The sequence below is a fragment of the Branchiostoma lanceolatum genome, chromosome 5, assembly GCF_035083965.1.
Source record: "Branchiostoma lanceolatum isolate klBraLanc5 chromosome 5, klBraLanc5.hap2, whole genome shotgun sequence".
Lineage (NCBI taxonomy): Eukaryota > Metazoa > Chordata > Leptocardii > Amphioxiformes > Branchiostomatidae > Branchiostoma > Branchiostoma lanceolatum.
The window spans coordinates 20,591,497-20,614,688 of record NC_089726.1 but is presented as its reverse complement, the minus strand read 5'-3'; the positions used below and the strand labels follow the sequence as shown (position 1 = coordinate 20,614,688).

Here is a 23,192-nt window from a genome sequence, read left to right as displayed (position 1 = left end):
GAAAAAATTTAGATTAATCTCAAAGCAGATGTAAGGATCCTTCTCATTCTCAGCGTGGGTGTACAGAAAGTGCGAAATGGAACGAAATGGAACGGAATTACGCATTTTCTGTCCACAGTGTTTTACCCCTGCTTATGCAACATTTTGTAACCTTTTGAAAATATTGTACTGCTTAATCTCCTTTTATAAAAGGGTACTAAACATTGCCAAAAAGGGCTCGAAAACATTGCGACTGAGCCGTATCCTTTAATATGATGAATTTTAGCTCAGAGATGCGTTCATGCTATCCACAGTAACGGCTAGCGCGGCGAGTGCGGGGAGTTCCATAGACAACCTACGGCGTCTTCTGATCGAGAAGTTCAGTACAAACCGGCATCACGCCGCCAACCCAGAGAACAAAGAGGCGACACGCGTCTTTCTTACCCAAACCTTCGAGTCGTATGGCCTAGACGTCACTATGCAAGCCTTCACCTCCAAAACAAGGGTACGTAGTTATCTTCTAATCTCCAAATCAAGCAGATGTTGGGGGTGGAAGATTGGAACGTTTTCTGATTGGCCGGTGGGGCATGTTGGGGGTGGAAGATTGTAAAGTTTTCTGATCGGCCGGTGGGACATGTTGGGGGTGCAAGATTGGAACGTTTCGAATCGGCCAGTAGGACATGTTGGGGGTGGAAGATTGGAACGTTTTCTGATCGGCCGGTGGGACATGTTGGGGTGGAAGATTGGAACGTTTTCTGATCGGCCGGTGGGACATGTTGGGGGTGGAAGATTGGAACGTTTTCTGATCGGCCGGTGGGATATGTTGGGGGTGGAAGATTGGAACGTTTTCTGATCGGCCAGTGTGACATGTTGGGGTGGAAGATTGGAACGTTTTCTGATCGGCCAGTGGGACATGTTGGGGCGGAAGATTGGAACATTCTCTGATCGGCCGGTGGGACATGTTGCGGGTGGAAGATTGGAACGTTTTCTGATCGGCCAGTGGGACATGTTGGGGCGGAAGATTGGAACATTCTCTGATCGGCCGGTGGGACATGTTGGGGGTGGAAGATTGGAACGTTTTCTGATCGGCCAGTGGGACATGTTGGGGTGGAAGATTGGAACGTTTTCTGATCGGCCAGTGGGACTTGCTGGGGGTAGAAGATCGGAACGTTTTCTGATCGGCCAGTGGGACATGTTGGGGGTGGAAGATTGGAACGTTTTCGGATCGGCCAGTGGGACATGTTGGGTTGGAAGATTGGAACGTTTTCTGATCGGCCAGTGGGACATGTTGGGGCGGAAGATTGGAACATTCTCTGATCGGCCGGTGGGACATGTTGGGGGTGGAAGATTGGAACGTTTTCTGATCGGCCAGTGGGACATGTTGGGGGTGGAAGATTGGAACGTTTTCTGATCGGCCGGTGGGATATGTTGGGGGTGGAAGATTGGAACGTTTTCTGATCGGCCAGAGTGACATGTTGGGGTGGAAGATTGGAACGTTTTCTGATCGGCCAGTGGGACATGTTGGGGCGGAAGATTGGAACATTCTCTGATCGGCCGGTGGGACATGTTGGGGGTGGAAGATTGGAACGTTTTCTGATCGGCCAGTGGGACATGTTGGGGCGGAAGATTGGAACATTCTCTGATCGGCCGGTGGGACATGTTGGGGGTGGAAGATTGGAACGTTTTCTGATCGGCCAGTGGGACATGTTGGGGTGGAAGATTGGAACGTTTTCTGATCGGCCAGTGGGACTTGCTGGGGGTAGAAGATCGGAACGTTTTCTGATCGGCCAGTGGGACATGTTGGGGGTGGAAGATTGGAACGTTTTCGGATCGGCCAGTGGGACATGTTGGGTTGGAAGATTGGAACGTTTTCTGATCGGCCGTTGGGATATGTTGGGGGTGGAAGATTGGAAAGTTTTCTGATCGGCCGGTGGGACATGTTTGGGGTGCAAGATTGGAACGTTTCAAATCGGCCAGTAGGACATGTTGGGGTGGAAGATTGGAACGTTTTCTGATCGGCCGGTGGGACATGTTGGGGGTGGAAGATTGGAACGTTTTCTGATCGGCCGATGGGACATGTTGGGGGTGGAAAATTGGAACGTTTTCTGATCGGCCAGTGGGACAAGTTGGGTTGGAAGATTGGAACGTTTTCTGATCGGCCAGTGGGACAGTGGTTGTCAGACAAGCCCGGTTATGCTGGTTTCACATTTTCAAACCGGCGCACGGCCGGGCAGTTTACGGGAACGAAAAATATGACATGAAAGACAATGACAAGACACAAAACGTTAAAATGAATGTGAATATTCAAAATTTTACATTTGTGCCAATTTCTGGATATACACTTTTAGTTTTGTTGCCGTAAACAGTCCGATCTGGCCACGGTTGAAAAATGTGAACTTAGCATTAGTCATTTTCATTTTTAAAAAAACTTGGTCCACGGTAGCCTATGGATCCTTTAAAGGTCTCTCGTTGAGGTTGTGTCATAAGCTGTTGTCCAACGACAGATATATTTTATATGACTGTGTTATGATGGCAGCGCTGGTGTTATAAAATGGTCCGGATATTTCTTCATTTTAGTCCCAAGGGAAAAACATCATCGGAACGTTACCGGGTCGCCACACGGGCACCCCGGCGGACAGACCCGTCCTGCTGGCCGCCCACTACGACACCGTGCGCGACAGTCCCGGGGTGATCGACAACGGGTCCGGGCTGGCCGCACTGTTGGAGTCCGCCCGCCTCATCACCTCACAGTCCTGCCGCAAGCCGAACCACACCATCATATTTGTAGCCTTTGACTTTGAGGAGAGTGGAAAAGGTGCGTCAGCCTTACAGTAATGAAGTTTGTGAATAGCACGAACCTTTGTTGAAGATCATCTTAACAAGAAATACATACAGATTTTAACACGGTGTATCTATTATTGTCCAAGGTGCCAGCCCGACCCGCGGGAGGACTGGGACTGAGGATGAGGCAGAATACATCGTGTTGTATTTCTTCCATGTCTTACCAACGGTGTGGCAACCCCCCAAAAAAACATTATCAGCAAGTTGTAGCACACTATTTTTCTCATACCAGAATAGAATAGAACAGTGAGCCTGTGGTTTCGGTATTTTTTCTTTTGAAGGGGGGGGGGGGGGCGTTCGATCCACGACGAAATCAGGTATGGTACTCATACCATATAAACGTGATCATGATAGATGATGTATAACTTGAAAGGAAAATATACATAAGCTTCCCAATGATATTACACGCTATACTACTCATTAAAAGATGAAAGACATATGTTCAAGGAAAATGTCTATCTATTTACTTTTCTCTTGCAACCAACTTACATATGATTAAGTAGCCCTTGTAATTAACCCATAAGACCTCCTCTCACTGGACCCGCGGCACGCTGGCGGTGTCGCTGCGGCCGATCAAATTGACAAAGCACTCAACGAATTTCATCAACAAAAAACGTATCTTTTTAAGTTTTTGTTTTTGTTTTGTCTTTTTGGTCATACTTGTACGTTTTGAATGATATTCCCATTATAAAGTCAATGGTAACCCAAATCCAGTTTAGGACGCAGCGACGCCGCCAGCTTGCCGCGGGTCCAGTGAGAGGGGGGTTTTACAAGTATGATCATAAACAAGGGATATCATAATGATGATTGTAAAGGACAATAGATAAGCGCGCATGAGCGAGGTTTGATGTGATGTACTTTATCCATTGCTTGTGTAGAGGGTAGCGAAGCCTATGTGAGTGACGTTCTGTTACCGTACCTGAATGAGACTGGCATCCCACTCGCAAACTTCCAAGGTGCCATGAGCATGGATCCGCTATTGAACTACAACAACACCGAGGGGTCACAGTATATACCACCGGAGTTTGATATGGTAGGTGGAAGCGGGGGAAGAATTGACAAATATGTCTTTGTTTGTGTTTGACTGTGTGTGACAGTGTGTATGTGTATCTGTTTGTAGATGTGAATGTGTTCATGTCTGTGTGTGTGTGTGTACGTGTGCGCGCGCGCGCGTGTGTGTGTGTGTGTACATGTGCCTTTGTCTGTGGTAATGAGTGTGTACGCAACGCGTCTCTCTCTGTGTATGTCTGTTCGCACGCGTGTGTGTGTGTGTGTATGTGTGTGCGTGTCTTTGATTGTGTGTGACAGGGTGTATGCCACAGTACCTGTGTGTGTACTTATGTGTGTATATGTGCCTTTGTCTGTGGTAATGTGTGTGTACGCAACCTTGTGTGTGTGTGCGTGTGTGTGCGTGTGTGTGTGTGTGTGTCGACGTCTCTCTCTGTGTATGCGTGTGCGTACGTGTGTGTGTGTTCGTGTGTGTGTGTGTTTGCTGATATTCTTCGTACAACTAAGCCATCTATATAACCACATCATTATTTGTGGTTTTAGGTCCCGGACCCTGACAACACGTACGACAACGTCGCGGCTGATGGCTTCCGGGGGAACTTCATTGGCATATATGGCAGGAGAGACTACGATGCCCATCTTTACTCCCCAATGCTGCAGGCCTGGAACGGTAGTGCCCAGTACCGAGCAGAGGTAGGTCCTGTCATCTACCAGAACGTGTTACAATGCTGTTAGACTTTTTCATGAGGATATTTATGTTTACCTTCACAGAAGTAAACATATTGTTTTTGCTACGTTTCCTCTTCTTCCTCTTCTTCCTCTTCTTCGTCTTCTCCGCACAAGTAAAAAACATTAATATCTCCAAAACTAGAGCTTGGAATATCTTGAAATCCAGCAAGCTGGTAGGCCTGTACACAAGGCACTGCACCATGGTCGTTTTGTCCCATATAGATGCAAAAAAATTGTTTTATGCGGCAAAAACTGGTGAAAAAACTAGCATTTTAAGCACTAAATGGAACTTTAGAATCTTAATAGAATGCCAAACGAAGTTTGGAAGGCTGTTCGAAATAGGATCCGTGGCCGCGGGGTGAATAGAACACGCTGCCGAACTCGTAGAACACAACGTTCCCGTTCCACGGCCGCGGTCACCCGCGGTCATACTGTAAACCAGCGCCATCTAAGCTCGACTTCACAACGTCTCAACTTAAAACCACTCATGACACTGGGATGGCGGTATTAAATGCAAGTGTTACGCGCATACCCGACGATGCCGTACCACGATTATTATTTTAAAATACCGCAACAACCTTTCCTCACCCGGAAGTAAAGTTCGGCACGCATCAAAACGCCAATAAAGCACGTATATCATACTAAGGAGTTTACACACCAACGTTGCGTAAATTGAGTGACTGTTTCCTAATTGTAATATTGATGGAACATTTTCAATGGAGACAAAACAAGTAAATTGAATCATTTGTACCGAGGGCGTTTTGTTAAAAAAAATTTAGCGTCTTTAGGCAGTCAGGAGGTACAGAAAAGTTCATATGACTATACAGGAGTCACTTATGTTATAATATTACAATTTTCACATAATAAAATAAAATATTGACAAAAACTACATGTTAATGTATTGTTAATAATTATTCGATGTAACAAAACTACTATACATGAAAAAACTGACGTAAGTCAGACGTTTTGTACTAGAAAAATTTTATTTTTCCCCCTTATAGTAATAGGATGTTCCAAAGAAATGATTTGCATAATCGGAACGTTTTATTTTCGTCTTGGGTGAACACAAGGAAATTAAACGCCACTTTATGGCAAAAAGAATAGTCTTTAACCCAACAATATATGCATAGTAAAAATTATAAACATATATTTACAATAATCAATTGTGTACACAGGAACATAGGTCCAACTACGACACTATTTTTAGGATACTTTTGGTATTTTTCTCCCTTCATGTCAGATAATGGTATCGACCGTTCCAAATATGGTTGTGGTTCGATTCGAATCAACAAAATTGAGAGTTGAAGCAAGACTTGTTTCAACTGACTTGTTTCAACTCCAAATGTTCCAACTCGAAAACCAAAATTTTCAACTCCGAGTTGCAGTGACGATATCGGCGAATTTTGGGCTTCATTTCTTCAAAGTTGAGTCGGTTCAGAGGCACTGCTGTCCCGTTATTTCTCGTCAGGGAACGTAAAGCCATTCAAGGTGAGTGTAACTTGTAACTTATAAAGCTCGATGTTTCATTTTCCCGCCATTTGTTATGACAGAACCTCCTTGGACAGAGCAAGGACAGAGTCAGAGAACTATCAAATTATAATTTGTTTGAACTGATCAAAATGTTGAGATCGATCTTGCGTCGGATGAATTTTCTTCATTATAGTATTCAAAGTTTCAGATTTCTTTACCTGCTAATTTTTACGCCAGGGTCTTGAGTAATTTCTAGATCTAGCAAGTACAAATTTATGTCCTTGGATCGTAGAACAGAGAAATTTTGGTAAAAGAACTGAGTTCGATATTCGTATTGTATGCAAGTATATTTTTGTGGTAACCATCCATTCAATAGTCCATTGGTCTTGCTATCAAGAGTAAAAGACTGTCTCACTTTTTAACCATTTTCCGAGACCAGGCAGTTTATGTTTATACATCTAGTGATTACAATGTTATTTAATAAGATCATGCGGTATTATTCCCAAGATTGTCCTGTCCCTAGTGCAAGAAAATTCTTATTGACAGGAAAATTGTCATTGTCAGTAACTTCCTGAGAAATCTTTCTGACGGGAACATCTTGGCAATTGCTTGTAAGTTTTTTTGGGGCTCAAAAATTATACAGGGTGCATGTGCACTTTTGTGTACCCAATTTTTATTATCATTTAGGGGATTAGGTACAGGTGGCTGTAATGAGGTATAAATCACTCCTTTACTAGTAGGTAATTTTTGTTTACCAGGCTGAGGACCATTCAGAGGAAAGGTATTCCTATTTGACAAAACTTTTCAATATGGAAATGTGTGCACAATTTTAATTTCATGCCTTCATTCCATAGCTGACCTGTGGCAAGCAGGATGGGGGTTGACCTGGCCACATACAGGGCGCGGATAGGCTGCTTCAGCAACCCTGGATTTGACTCACTGCACTGTTGGGCAGAGGCGTCATGTTTGCTAGTGTGGCTGGTGATGTCACAACTAATGCTGAAGCTAGCGGGGGATGTGGAGGAGAATCCTGGACCCAAGGAAAGGTGAAAATCAGAAATCAGCTTTATCCTAAATCAGCTTTATCCTGTTATCAGAAATCAGAGCTCTTTATCCTGTTAGATAGAGTACTTTGCAATATATTGGTTCATATGTTACAAGATGAATCTTGAACATTATCGTTATCAAATATGTTCAGTGATTTGCAATTTGTTGGGATCAGTACAACTTGGAAATTGGAACCGATTGTCTCTGTCATGTTGAGAGTGAAGATAAGACTGCCTGTTCAAAAATACCTTTTTTTAAAATCCCCTGGGTGGTTTTGGGGCACGTTTGACTACTGTTTAACATCAATTTAACTTATGTACAATGTTCATTTTAGTAGGTGTGAATTGCTTTTGAATGCCAGAAGTCCTCCACAAGATCCAGGGCTTTCAGTTTGTAGATACTTAATTATCACGTTTCTGAATAAGTGTACACTCGTGCCATTCTAGGAAGGCATCAAAGGGAAACGAAGGCCAGCAAAGGCAGTGGTCCCCAGATGTGCAGGAGACAGGAGCAAATGCTGGAGGAGGGTTTGTGTTTTGCCCTTTGACGCAGACTGACCAGTTCACATTATCAGGTCAGTTGGGCATTCCTGTTGCAGCATTGCATGAGTCCCCCTTGCCCCCTGGACAAAATAGCGTTCCCCTAGAGTGTCCATTCAATGTGAAAAGTATTGGGGGATTTGGTAATTGTTTTTTCAAAGCAATCTCATATGCAGTGTTTGGAATTGAGGAATACCATCTTGCGCTCAGGTCATTGTTAGTTGCGCACATGCAGACACTACCTCATGCTTTTTGCAGGCTTTTCCTTCCTACAGGACTGTCCATGACTGATTACATAGTAACCAGTCAAATGCATTTTGATGCTACATGGGCAACTGATATTGAAATCTACTGCATGGCTTCAATGCTTAGAAGACCTATATATGTTTATAGTTACTGTGGTACAAGGGAGGGGTGGAGATGGATGAAATTTTCTCCAACAGGAACCGTAAGAGAGGACACAGATGGTGGGTATAGCTCTGGTATCTATCTTCGGAATACAGATAGAAATCACTATGACATTGTCACAGATGTAATGAGCTTAGAGCAGTCGAGGAATATGTCAAGGTTTCAACACTATCGCCATATGCAAAAAACAAAAGCAGAACAAGCAGAGCAGTTCCTTGCAGCAGACCGCTTGCGGAAAGCCAATCGTTATGCCCATGATGAGGAGTACAAGATGTGTAAAAAGCTCCAAGCAAATGTTAGATATCATAGTGATGAGGTCCACAGAAAGAGAAAAAATAGCCAAAAACAGACCAGGTACCAAACTGATGAGAATCACAGGATGGAAAAACTTGAACAACTACAGACCAGGTACCACACAGATGAGAGCCACAAGAAGCAGAAAGTTGCACAAGAAAAGACAAGGTACCACACTGATGAGAACCACAGGCTGGAAAAACTTGAACATCAACAGACCAGGTACCACACAGATGAGAACCGCAAGAAAGGAAAACTTGAACAACAGCAGAGCAGGTACCAAACTGATGAGAACCACAAGAAGCAGAAAGTTGCACATGAAAAGACAAGGTACCATATTGATGAGAACCACAGGCTGGAAAAACTTGAACAGCAACAGACCAGGTACCACACAGATGAGAACCGCAAGAAAGGAAAACTTGAACAACAACAGAGCAGGTACCACACTGATGAGAACCACAAGAAAGAGAAACTTGAACAACAACAGAGCAGGTACCACACTGATGAGGACCACAGGATGGAGAAACTTGAACATGATAGGAAAAAGTATCAAAGTGATCCAGAACTAAGAGCAGAAAAAATAGCACAGGTTCAGAATAATAGAAGGCTGGAACATGATTCCATAATTGTGGAGCAAGCTGTTAAAAAGTTCCAGAAGGAATGCAGGGAAGGACTAAAACATGTTTGTACTGTGTGCCATAAGATATTCTTCCGTTCACAAGTCGTGGTGTGTGATCGATCTAAGTTTGATTCTTCAGTTCATGGCTGTCTGACAGGTGAGTATGTTCATAAATGTAACAAAGAGTGCACCAGACAGCCTTGTCCTAAAGTTAAGTCACATGGTAAGGAATGGATTTGTTACACCTGCAAAGGTTACTTGTTGAAAAAGAAAATTCCAGCCCAGGCGCAAACTAACAAGATGAGTCTTCCAGAAATACCACCCCAGTTGAAATGTCTCAATACACTTGAGTCACAGTTAGTAGCTGTGAGAATACCATTCATGAAGGTAACAGCTCTTCCGAAAGGTGGTCAGAAAGGAGTTAATGGTCCTGTAGTGTGTGTTCCAGCAGATGTAAGTAAAACACATGCGGTTCTACCCAGAATGCCTTCAGAGGCGCAGTTTGTCAAAGTGAAGCTAAAGAAGAAGTTAGAGTACAGAGGGCATTACATGTACAGACAAATAAGCCCATTGAAGGTTGACACTGCTCTGCAATATCTTGTAGACAATAACAAACATTACAATGGTGTTTCTGTTGACACTGACTGGGTTGTGCCGTGGACTGAGGAAGGGGGGTTCATCCAACCGGCTATTACTGAAACTGAACATGGTCACGATGACACACAAAATCATACAGATGGCGAGCAGCAGGAAGGGAGTGACATGGTCCGGGCAGCCAGAGATGGCATGGAAGACGAGGAGATGGACAACATTCTTGGACAGATCAATGTTGAAAAAGTAACGGAAGAGGCAGCTCTGAATGAAGACGACGATGACGACCAGCTAAGGGGTCTTCCACATGATACATGCCTGCAACCAGTAGACATAGGACAGGACTTCCTTGATCACTATGATGAACACGTACTTTGTGTGGCCCCGGGAGAAGGTAATAGGCCAGTTTTTGTCTTCAAGGAAGTCGGAGGAGAGGCGATGTCTTTCCCGGTACAGTTTCCAACGGGAGAGTATTCTTTCAACGATGACCGCGAGACACGTATAACTGCCAGTCAGTACTTCAAGGCACGCCTTATGGGTGCAGACTCACGGTTTGCGAGCGATGCCAGCTACATATTCTATGCACAATATGTAATAGAAACGCACTTCATACGATCAAATATTTCCATTTCGTTGCGAAAAAGTTCACCAATCACAAGTGACGGGCGTAGAATAGGGGCCCAAATGTTGTCGGACAGAGAGGACGTACAGGCCATTCTAAAGTCAGATGAAGGCTATCGCTTCCTTCAGCCAGTCAGGGGTACTCCACAGTTCTGGGAAAAGACGCTCAATGAATTGTACGCAATGATCAGGCAGATTGGAATTCCCACGTGGTTCGTGACTTTTTCTGCGGCGGACTTGCGATGGACAGAAGTTTTGGAAGCAATTCGACAAGATCGTGGTACCGTACCAGTGAGTGAGTTGACGTGGGAAGAGCGTTGTGACATTTTGAAGAGTAATCCAGTCACTGCTGCTCGCATGTTTGATCACAGAGTCAAGCTGCTTTTCAAACATCTCATTCAGTCTCAGTCGCAACCCATATGGGAAGTTGTAGAAACTTTTTCAAGAACTGAAATCCAGGCCCGTGGCAGTCCACACATACATCGCTTGTTGTGGGTGAAAGATGCGCCGAAATTGAACGTAAATTCTGAAGAGGAGATATGTGCCTTTGTGGACAGGTATGTGTGCAGTCAGCTACCCGACTCAGAGGCAGATAAGGAGCTATTTGACATAGTTAGTCAGGTTCAAACGCACCGGAAAGGTCATACAGCATCCTGCAAGAAAGGTGGCAAGGTCTGTAGGTTTGGATTCCCAAAACCTCCCGTGAAGCAGACATTTATGTGCGGCCCCGTGAAACTGCAAGATCTAACTGATGCAGAAATGGCATCCTTCAAAGGAAGAAAGAAGCAAGCCGAAGCAGTCCTTAAAAAATTCTGGGACGTGTTGGACAAGACCAAGGAGCCAAACAAGTGCTCCACAGACACCATTCTGAAGGAGGCAGATCTCTCGGCCGCAGAGTTCTGTGACGCCTTCAACTTGATGGCAACCAGGAAGCAAGTAGTGGTCAGGCGCGAGCCAAAGGACATGTGGGTGAACAATTACAATCCACATCTACTCCGGGCTTGGAATGGTAACATGGACATCCAATATGTTCTCGATGCCTACAGTTGTGTTAAGTACATTGTATCGTACATTAGCAAAGCAGAAAGGGAAATGGGAAAGCTACTTAAACAGGCCCAGAAAGAGGCTAGGGAAGGGAATCAGGATGTAGTTAATGAAATGAGAAAAGTAGGCAACGCCTACCTTCACCACAGGGAAGTGAGTGCGCAGGAGGCAGTGTATCGAGCCTGTAGCCTGAAGCTAAAGGATTGTTCAAGAGAAGTCATTTTCATACCAACAGATGAGAAAGCTAGTCGCCTGTCTAAACCCTTGGCAGCGATCCAGAACATTGCTAGTGCAGAAAACGGCGAGGAGGAAAGCATCTGGATGCCGAGCATTATGGACCGATACAAGGCGAGACCACTGGAAGAACCCTTCCAAACAATGTGTGCCGCAAAGTTTGTCTCTGAGTATCGTGTGGTTTCCTTTTCGGGGAAGCAACAAGATGGTGAGCAGCCATCTCGAGGCACCAAGAAGTATGTCCTGAATGATAATTTAGGGTCTGTACAAAAGCGCACCAGATCGAACCCTGCTATCATTCGCTTTGCCAAGTTTAATAAGGAAAAAGATCCAGAGCGATTCTACTTGACGTTGCTCAAGTTATACTTGCCGCACTACTCTGACATGCAGTTAAAACCAGAACAGTTTGCAAAGTATGAAGACTTCTACTTGAGTGGCTCTGTTTTATTGTCTGAAAGGACAGGTGTCTTAAATGTCAGGGATATTGTGGAGAATAACAGGTGTCAATTTGAGAAAAATCGTGAAGAACTTGAGGGGGCACGTAAAGAAGTAGAAAACACCAGCGGTGATCTAGATGATGCTTGGGCCCAGATCTTCCCTGTACAGGAACAGGACAGATTTGAGTGTCAAGACGCGCAAGTAAAAGTCCAACTTTTTGATGATGAAGATATTGAGGATGACATCCCTGATCTTGCGATTGTGGACAGGACAGACAAGTCGAAAGAACAAGGCTTCACCCTAGAAAAATGCCAGTTGCAGATCGCTTCAAAAACTGCACTCCCTCTAATGCAGTCGCTCAATCCCATGCAACAAGATGTTTTCTATTTTGTACGGAAGTGGTGTTTGGAAACTGCAGCGGGGAAGCGACCGGAGCCCTTTCATATTTTTGTAACGGGCGGTGCTGGGACCGGAAAGAGCCATCTTATCAAGTGCATATGTTACGAAGCTACGAGAATACTTAAGCAGACACAAGAGAACCCTGACGATATCTCTGTCCTACTTACGGCGCCCACGGGAACGGCCGCTTTCAACATCGGTGGAAGCACTGTCCACCATGCGTTCCACTTGACATTTGGTTCTAAATATCAACCCCTCTCGGAAAAAACACTGAATACAGTGCGCGCACAGTACCAAAGTCTAAAGATTGTGGTCATAGATGAAGTGTCGATGGTTGATAAAAATGTAATGTCCTTCATCGACGGTAGATTGGGCCAACTGACACATGCGCACCCAGATGCAAAGTTTGGAAATGTAAGTATATTGGCAGTTGGCGACATGTACCAACTACCTCCAGTCAAAGGTAAGAGCCTTTGCAGGGATAGAAAAAAAGAGATCATTGACCTCTGGAATCCCATTTTTGAAGTTGTGCAACTAGAGGAGATCATGAGGCAGAAGGATGATGCTGCATTTGCCGAGCTTTTGAACAGGCTTAGGGTAAAGAGAAAGAAAGACAAACTTTCAGATGAAGATGACAAAACTCTGTGTTCAAGGGTGCTCTCTCTTGACTTTGCATCAGATGATTACCCTAAAGATGCCCTTCACATTTTCGGCACCAATGATACTGTTGATCGGCATAATGACAACATGTTGATCCTCCGGTGTTCACCGATTAGACGATACGAGGCCTTTGATTTTTCCAAAGATCTGTGCTCAGGTTCGATTAAAAGGAGAGATTTAGTTGAAGGGGTACGAGACGACCTACTAGATGTGCTCCGAGTCGGAGTTGGTGCTAGGGTCATACTTTGCCGCAATGTCAACGTTGAAGATGGTTTAGTGAATGGTGCATTTGGAACTGTGACTGGAATGAAAGGTGGGGAAGATAATGCCAGTGAAGTTGCAACTGTTTATGTGCTATTTGATAACCCAAGGGTAGGTGCTGAGGAACGGCAAAAGAGTGCTGTTCCCAAGGAGATACCTGTCAACTCAGTGCCAGTGCGTCAGATCGAGAGCACCTTGAAAAAAATTCGCAATGTTACACGTCACCAAATCCCGTTGAAGCTAGCCTGGGCATGTACGACACACAAAGTGCAGGGCATGACTGTTCCTAAAGCGGTTGTCTCCATGAAAAAGGCTTTCGCATCAGGTATGTCGTATGTGGCATTAAGTAGGGTTTGTTCAATAGGTGGGCTCTACATTACCGACTACAAGCAGGACTCTATCTACTGTGATGAGCAAGTAGAGGAGGCGGTCAAAAGTATGAGGCACTTACAGTTTAGATGTGACCCGTTCATAAATATTGATGACAGATCTGAAAGCAATAGGGTCCTAAATATTGTCCACCACAATACTGAAGGCCTGGTAGGCCACTTTAAAAGTCTGAAATCCACCTGTCTGCTCAAAGCTGATATAATATGCTTGACTGAGACATGGCTATCTGGTGATGTGCAGTCTTCTCAGGTGCAGCTAGAAAACTTTACTGTGTTTCGTCAAGACAGGAGACGTGTTTGTGAGGCAGACTCTATGACAACAAGTTCCCCTCATGGAGGAGTGGCAGTTTATGTCCGTGATGGGTACAGATGTTCTGAAATACCTATTCCAAGTGACATACGCCTTGAATGTGTGGTTATGCGTATGTCTGCTGAGGGAGTGGAAATTCTCATTGTACCTATTTACAGGCCACCCAATGTGAAAAAAGATGTATTCATATGCAATTTAGAGAAATTGATGCAGCACCTGGCCACGGTGAAACGAAATACTACAATCTTTCTTGGGGACTTTAACGAGAACTTGATTTCAGGGGAAGACAACAAAAAGATTCTGAATTTCTTTGTGACAAAGGATTTCGAACAGTTGGTGGAAGATCCTACAACCATGAAAGGAACCCTTATTGACCATGTTTACATTTCACCAGTGCCATCAAATGTAAGCTGTGGGGTCATACAGACATTTTACAGTTACCATGATGCTGTGTATTGTTCGCTGTATCAGTGATGCTGCAATAACCTGTGAAAAGGCGATGGAATAGAAAAAAATTCCTTCCTTTGTTATCATAATGAGGATATGCACCAGCTCTGCCCTTGCCAACCGTATTAGGTGGGCAAGGGAGAGGAGGCATTACCCGCTCCGCCTACGGGGGTTCCTGGTGCAAAAAAAAAGGATAGTCGCCAGTCTGGCCTTGCATACTCTGATTGGTCAAACTCAATGTTGAACAAACAGGGTATGCGAGGGGGAGGGTCATATATACCCGCTCCGCCCTTGCCAACCACTAACCTCAGTGGTTGGTAAGGGGGTTCCTTGCGAAACAGGAACCCCCTTACCAAGAAACCATTGAGGTTTGGAGTTTGTAAGGGGGTTCCTGGCGACATAAGGATCATCACCAGCTCTGGTCTTGGTAATCCTGTTTGGTCAAAGCTGAACAAACAGGGTATGCAAGGGGGAGGGGACATGAACGATGAAGTCGTACCCACTCCGCCCTTGCCAACCCCTAACCTCAGTGGTTGGTAAGGGGGTTCCTGGTGAAACAGGAACCCCCTTACCCACCCCTAAGGTTAGGGGTGGGTAAGGGGGTTCCTGGTGTTACAAAGGAAGGAAAAAGAGCTCTCCCCTGTGATTGTGGTTGAGGAAGGAAAAATAGCTCTCCCTGTGATTGGGATAGAGGAAATGAAAAAAGAAGAAAAAAACGGAATGCACAAGGATAACAATAGGTAGTCACTTTTAAACAATGATCTAATCTCTTCTTTTTTTTCCTTTCTTTTAGGAGACCATTCTTCTGTTCGAAGAGCACCTTTAAGTACCTTGGAAAATATATCAGGCGGTTTTTTTTCTTAACTTTTTCTTTATATTATAGATTCTATATTTGTAATCTTGTATCTTGATCTTATGTAATATATCTTTTTCACTCTTATTGTCATGTTTCAACTCATTTTTCCTTTTGAAAGCATGAAATTCCATATTTAGAGTTCTCCACCACTGCATCATTGTCAGTAACCATAATTTTCCTTTTCTTTTAAGTGGTTAAGCAGTCAGAAGATCATGCTCAAGCAGTCTGAACATACAGCAGGTATGCTTGTGCTAATATAACAAGGAAATAAGAATAGAATTGTTTTCTGTTAAAACACCAGTAAACATGTGTTTTAGATCTAGAGAAAAGGTGATGTCAAGTGTAAGTTGTTGGGTCAACAGCAAAGGGTGCACATGATGTTGATTGTTTCTTTAACTTCAAAGAGACTGATTAACCTATGATTTTTATCCTGAATGCTTCTTTTCCTCAAACCTCACTCCTGTTTCTGTCCTCCAGATGGGACCCATCTAGAGAAGAGAGGCAGAACGTGGTCCATGTCTCCATGAGAAACTGCATGGGGAGGTCCCAGCAAACTGCAGCTGCGCAGAAGGACACCAGCTTTGCAAATTTTGATAACAATTATTAAGCTTCAGATTGTTTGGCTCACATAGTTAAGACTCAAAGTGTATATTATTTCAGCTTGCATATTTTTTGTACTTCCATTTTTCTTGTATTTACAGTTTTTGTATTTGCATTTTTGTATGTACTAAAAAGTAATAAGATTGTGAGAGAAGACAAAATGTAAGATTTCAAAAATTGTTTGATTAAACCTGTCAAGAAGATTCAAAGTGTACATGACTTGTGCTTGTATCTCTCCTCTTAATTACATTGATGGTGAGAGTGTGTGCTGAGAGAATCATTTGACATTCATCCTTGTTGGGGCTAAGAACATCCAAACTATTCAATGAATGGCACTCCAGTAGTATCTTTATGAAAGTCTTGCAATATGAGCGAAGGCAAAATATTCTCTTACCCATCCCTCCAAAGTACCTTAAGTTTGTAGAAGTATGAATGGCAGGCTAGACTATGCGAAGGTAAACATTTTGCATTTGCCCGCAAATGTTGCCTCTCTAGTGTTTGGAGTGTGTTTGTGTTTGTGTTTATCTCCATGAAAAAACACTTTTTCACGGGGGTATTGTTTTGAGTGTGTTTGCGTGTGTGTGTTTATATCCATGAAAAAACACTTTTTCATGGGGGTATTGTTTTGAGTGTGTTTTCGTGTGTGTATTTGTCTCCATGGAAAAATACTTTTTCATGGGGATATTGTTTTGAGTGTGTTTGCGTGTGTGTATTTATCTCCATGAAAAAAAATACTGTTTCATGGGGATATTGTTTTGAGTGTGTTTGCGTGTGTGTGTTTATCTCCATGAAAAAATACTTTTTCATGGGGATATTGTTTTGAGTGTGTTTGCGTGTGTGTATTTATCTCCTTGAAAAAATACTTTTTCATGGGAATATTGTTTTGAGTGTGTGTGTGTGTGTGTTTATCTCCATGAAAAAACACTTTTTCATGGGGGTATTGTTTTGAGTGTGTTTGCGTGTGTGTGTTTATATCCATGAAAAAACACTTTTTCATAGGGGTATTGTTTTGAGTGTGTTTTCGTGTGTGTATTTGTCTCCATGAAAAAATACTGTTTCATGGGGATATTGTTTTGAGTGTGTTTGCGTGTGTGTGTTTATCTCCATGAAAAAATACTTTTTCATGGGGATATTGTTTTGAGTGTGTTTGCGTGTGTGTATTTATCTCCATGAAAAAATACTTTTTCATGGGAATATTGTTTTGAGTATGTGTGTGTGTGTGTTTATCTCCATGAAAAAACACTTTTTCATGGGGGTATTGCTTTGAGTGTGTTTGTGTGTGTGTGTTTATATCCATGAAAAAAAACTTTTTCATGGGGGTATTGTTTTGAGTGTGTTTGCGTGTGTGTATTTGTCTCCATGAAAAAAATCCTTTTTTAATGGGGATATTGTTTTGAGTGTGTTTGCGTGTGTGTATTTATCTCCATGAAAAAAATACTTTTTCATGTGTATATATTGTTTAGAGTGTGTTTGCGTGTGTGTATTTATCTCCATGAAAAAAAATACTTTTTCATGGGGATATTGTTTTGAGTGTGTTTGCGTGTGTGTATTTATCTCCATGAAAAAAATACTTTTTCATGGGGATATTTTTTTTAGTGTGTTTGCGTGTGTTTGTGTGTTTGTGTCACCGGTTATATGTTTGTGTCACCCGATGCTTAAAGTCAGCATAACTGTAGAACATGTAGATGGATTGTTATTATATTTGGTATGTGTTGGGAGGAGAATGGTCAAGGTCTATTTTTTTTTTTTTTTTCGATTTACCACATTTGTGGAAGGATTGACATAACAGGTGAACTATCACCTTTTCAAGATGTCATCCCAGACCGGACTGTAAGGTTTGGACCATCGCACGCCGGGGCATGCCCTTACTCTTTTTCGAAAGGTGTGGTGGGTTCTTTAACGTGCGTGGGATGTGACTCTCCCCAAACACGGGACCTCCATTTAACGTCCTATCCGAGGGACGTTCCTAACCCTAGATGAGCTAGGTACTCATTTATACCTGAGTGAAGTGAGGAAAGTTGTGTTAAATGCCTTTCCCAAGGGCACAACGTCGGGGCGCAAGCCCGGACATGTCTCTGGGCACACTGGGATACGAACCGGAGACCCATTGTTTGACAGCCGAGTGATCTACCACTGCGCCACACGGACGCCACTAATCTTACTATTATTTTTGACCCCCTGGTATGTGTCACTGCAACAACAACGAATAACTTGAGCAAATAAAACACATCATATATAAAAACAAATTTCATGGAGATTTTTGGGTCTTCAGATTCTTGTTACTATTGCCTTACATATCAACATTGTTGGACTGCCATGCTAACTTTACATAGCTATATATTTGGTAAGTTGCATCAAGGAGGTCAAAACCTCCTTGGTTGTATACAGTAGCTAAGAGTATGTAACCCAACGGAAGTGCAAAAAATAGGTCAAAGGTGGTTGGAAGCTGGTATTGCCTCCCGTCCCAGCTCCAAGAGAAATTCGATGAATGCCCAACATCTTGGAGCTGGGACGTCTCTTGTATTAGAAATGAGTTCTTATTTCATTATTTAGTACTTTTATCATTATTGCTATTCATATCAACATTTTTGGACTGCTTTGCTAGAATTATATAGCTATATATCCTTTTTTTTCCTTATTAGACATTGCTAATGCCACTGAGAGACGTGTACCAGGAGGGCCCGTCCGATCCGTTCTGGCCGGTCTACCGAGAGCTACTGCGGTCGGACCACGCCAGCTTCTGGAAGAACAATCCCGACCTGAAGGCCATTCAAATCTCAGATACAGGTACATTTGCTTCACGGTTTATCTAAAGCACACATACCTGCGCACGGGTACACAGACACACACACACACACACAAACGCGCACACACACACACACACACACGTATACACACACACACACACACGTATACACACACACACACACACACACAATCACACACAATCACACACACACACAAACGCACACACACGCTCAAATACACAAACGTCGGCACACACACACACACAAACGCACACACACGCACACACACACAAACGTCGACACACACACACAAACGCGCACGCACGCACACACACACATAAACGCGCGCGTGAACACACACACACAGACGCACACACACACACACACACATACACAAACGCACGCACAGATACATAGGCCCAGGGAAATTGGGAAGACGCAGAAAGACACTGAGACAGGCCGTGACAAGCAACAACGATCACACACACACACACACTCACACACACACACACACACACACACTCACACACACACACAAACACACACACACACATACATAGAATCAGACACATAGTACACAGACACACAAAATACAGGCACAAGTACAACACACACACACACACACACTCACACAGATGCAAACACATGAACACGCATATACATGTACGGCATAACTGGCCTAAAAAGGCTTAATCCTTACACGTTTTCTACCCTATTTTGTTTGCATCGAGACATACATAATGTAACATTACTTACAAAATAAGATTAATAGGCTTCTCAATAAGCAAACAATTAGCTGGTGTGTTACGCCTAAGGACGGTTATACCGGCTATATAGATACAGATACAGGAACAGTTTTATTTCAGGGCATCCTTTTCAGGTCAGTTTCGCGGCCGAATGCAACAGTGTTACCACCAGGAGTGCGATAACATACAGTTGATGACTGAGGAGGGGTTGGTTTTCCTGAAGAAGACTACGGACGCTGTCACCATCACCCTGCGCCTCCTTGCGGGCGTCGAGGAGAACTGCACAGGTGAAACACTTCAATCTTTATCTAATAATATTAATTTAAACAGATACAAACACTTGCAAAAAAGATGACGACGCACTCAATTTTAATCATATATATATATCATATTGTTATCATTATAATAACTTTATTGCACAACAATTGTACAAGGTACAAAGTATGGCATTCACTGGCACATAGATAACATTCTATTAGGCTAACCAATCTATCTAATACAATATTACATAACATTATATAACATTATATAACATTGCCACGGCATAAGCCGTTTCACTAGTTGAACTGCGCTTGCGCGTGGTCAAAGGTAAAGGCCCCTTACTCGTAAACAGTTCTTGTTTAGACCAAGCTTGATACCATATGTCTATTTGTTTATGCCTCAAGGGCCTATAATTTGACATCTTACCCACAGTTCATCACACTGCGCACGCGCAGTTCGAATCGCCTTGTTGTTGACCAATACATACAATTAAACAAACTAACGAACAAACAAACACATACTAGACAATAAAACTAGAGTTCCACGAACACATTATCTTCGCCAAATAATCAAGGCTTATTGTGGAGAGTGATTAATATTTACATGCTTATCACCCCCTGCAAACTTGATCATACACCATACCGTTTGAACGTTATGATGGGGGGGGAGAATAAGTCCAGTCTAGATAGGGATAAAAATCATTTGGTGGTACAGGACTAGTATATGTGTATAGTGTGCTGATATATGTTAGAACTGGTCATCAAAAAAATTGAAAGTTATAATTAAATGGTACAGTCAATATATATGAATAGAATAAATCTTTATTCCATATCATACACATTTTGCAAGACATAGTACATGTTACTTTTCCATACGGTGCTAGGTATTACCTAGCAGTGGTGCAGTTTTGGTGCAGTGTACTCTCTGAGCAGAGGAGTGGGTCCGGCTGGTTATTCACATGTTTTTAGGTGTTTTGTAAGGCTTTCTATTTTGTTCCCTTTCCGTTATGTCTCAACCCGTGTGTTGGACAAAAATGCCGAAACTGAACACTTTAAAAACCAACCGGACCCACACATCTGCTTGAATTGTAGTGAGACTGCCCCATTTGTTTATTTATGTACCCCATCTGTTTATTTAATGCCTCTAGGCAAGGCCTTCTGCTGGCCTGTTTCGGGAACCCTGTCACATGCCCCATTATTGAATGTAATGGATTTAAAATTATCCTTACTAATTATGCAGATTAGCCCCTGTTTTCTATAATTAGAAATCGATTGTGCAAAGCACCATCTGAGCTCTCTACATACAAAACTTCACGACAATCTCTTCACCCCTTCTCAAGTAATACGTGTCCGAATGTCAAAACAAAAACACCCACTGCAGTTCTGAACAAGCCGCTAGGGGGCCCAAACTTACAGAACTTACTTCTTGTGGCATGAACTATCTACCACACAAATATCATGACCATAGCACTTTCAGAAAATATGCCAGTAAATTTTGAAGCTCCGATCCACTACCTTAGGTACTCGCTAGAAGGCCGATTATCGAACTTGACCTTCCTTTCCGTAAACCCTACCCATCCACTAAATATCATGCAGATCCATCAACAGCTTCTTGAGTTATGTTGTCCACAAGAAAATACACATCCACACAAAGCCCGCTGCAGTACCGACGGAAAATGCCAAGAAAACCATTTTTGAACTTGACCTCCGTTTCTACAACATCTACACACCTGCAAAAAATCATGAAGATCCATCAACGTTTCTGTCACTTTTTTTGCCTACATACAAACGCACAAAAATTCAAAGTCCGCTGCAGTACTGTTGAGAAACGCATGGTGAACCATTTTTGAACTTGACCTTCCTTTGCACGACCACTACACACCTACCAAAAATCATAAAGATTCATCAAAGGTTTCTTGAGTTATGCTCTTGACATACATACAGACCCACCAAACAGCTGGCTCAACCGAAAACATAATCTACCCCGAGTACTATAGTACTCGGCGAAGATAATAAAGTGGGGCTTTTCCTCTTTCTCTGCTTACAAAAAAGAAGTCCAACCCAAAATGTCTAGATATAGCCAATATATTATAATAATAACTTTATTGCACAACAATTGTACAAGGTACAAAGTATGGCATCCACTGGTACATAGATAACATTATGTTAGGCTAATCAGTCAATCTTATACAATATGGTGAAGTAGTATGGGATGACAATGGGATTTTACAATCATTGGGGAGTTTCTAACGTCTAGACATTCTTTGATATACTTCCCAATGTATACCATGCATGGGTTGTCACATTTCATTATGTACTTAAATTTGATATTCAAGTCCATTCAGATAAATCCTGGTAGATCCGACGATAGCATTGAGTATAGTGTATTACGTACATCAAAATATTTGGGACATACAATCAAAAAGTGATATTCGTCTTCAACTACCTCTGGACAAAATGGACATACCTTCTGGTCGATAGGAAGCTTTTGAAATAGTGTTTGTTTAGTCTTTTATAACGATAATGTCAATCAACTGCCCATTGTCACATGTATGTCACTTATGTTTCTACCATGTACTAGCAATTAGCCTCAGGGAATGAACTTCAGAGATATAACCGAGTCCACCTTTTTGGCATTTTCAGACCCCGATGGCCCAACCCCATCTGCGACACCTAGCGGCGCAGGGATTGCTCTGCAGGTAGCTATCTTAGCTGCCGGCCTCAGGACTGCATTGCTTGCTGTTATCGTGGGCTGACCCGTGTTTATTTTCTGGCCCAGAAAGCGTCTTTATCTCCTATCATGATTAAATTTTGATACCGTTATGTAATTTTGCATAAGTTCATCATTATAAACAATGATGAACGTGCAACAGATGTAAGGATATTACATTTATTATCTCGAAGTAAGACCCAAACTAGAGGAAATCTAATCACTTTGCGTGTTGGCTCATGCCTCAGTTCACGAGAAACGCCAACATGTTACAGTTTTATTCTTTCAACATTCAGATTTCATTCAGGCCAATCTTGGTAACTCTATAGATATATCACATTTCTATGCGGAAAAAATGATGCACTTGTTCAACCATTAATTGACTCCTGACAACCTAGCCTGTGTTTACACAATCTCTCGCTAGCTTGGGTGAATGACCCCCTCCCCCACTAAATAAAGGCACAAACAAACCCCTAGGGGAGTAGTAACCGTCAAGCCGGCCACCAGGAGCACGATTTAATCGGGACTCCCACGTCACAAACTGATAAGATTACCGATGTTCTCGTAACGTTCTGCAACATATGCCGTAGAGAATGATGCTATTCACTATTATAAAATGATCATTCAAATATGTTTCTTTATATGCTAGATAAAAAGAAAATCACTTACCAGGCAGTAAATTGCATTATTGATATCGATATATGTCTGAGTCTGGCCGGGCATGCTGATTGGTCCTTTCTGTTAGAGGGAAGCCTTGGGACCAATCAGCATGCGCGGCCAGATTGTGACCTACTACAGTATTTCCAGACGACTTGAATGGCAGCAATTTCAGACAGTTTTGTGAGGGCAGAGCCTGGAACTAAACAGGATGACACTCAGGGGCTAATTTTGCATCAATGATAATTGTGTAACGGATACAATAATGTCTAGCAGTAAGGCCTGTGC

General features: G+C 42.8%; 1 protein-coding gene and 1 long non-coding RNA gene across 2 annotated transcripts in view; both read left to right on the top strand.

Moving 5' to 3' along the window:
- The window catches only part of LOC136435948 (uncharacterized), a 32,798-nt gene extending 10,458 nt beyond the window's left edge, over positions 1-22,340 (top strand). The window contains exons 3-9 of the mRNA XM_066429658.1: positions 294-484; positions 2,557-2,794; positions 3,699-3,853; positions 4,372-4,521; positions 18,427-18,571; positions 19,412-19,564; positions 22,181-22,340. Of these exons, the coding sequence (XP_066285755.1) occupies positions 294-484; positions 2,557-2,794; positions 3,699-3,853; positions 4,372-4,521; positions 18,427-18,571; positions 19,412-19,564; positions 22,181-22,293 (1,145 nt within the window). The 3' untranslated portion in view covers positions 22,294-22,340. The remainder of the gene's footprint in view (positions 1-293; positions 485-2,556; positions 2,795-3,698; positions 3,854-4,371; positions 4,522-18,426; positions 18,572-19,411; positions 19,565-22,180) is intronic.
- Positions 10,627-15,987, top strand: LOC136435670 (uncharacterized). Its single transcript, XR_010755879.1, has 2 exons — positions 10,627-15,424; positions 15,662-15,987. It is a non-coding gene; the product is annotated as an uncharacterized lncRNA (long non-coding RNA).
- Positions 22,341-23,192: the final 852 nt, after the last annotated feature.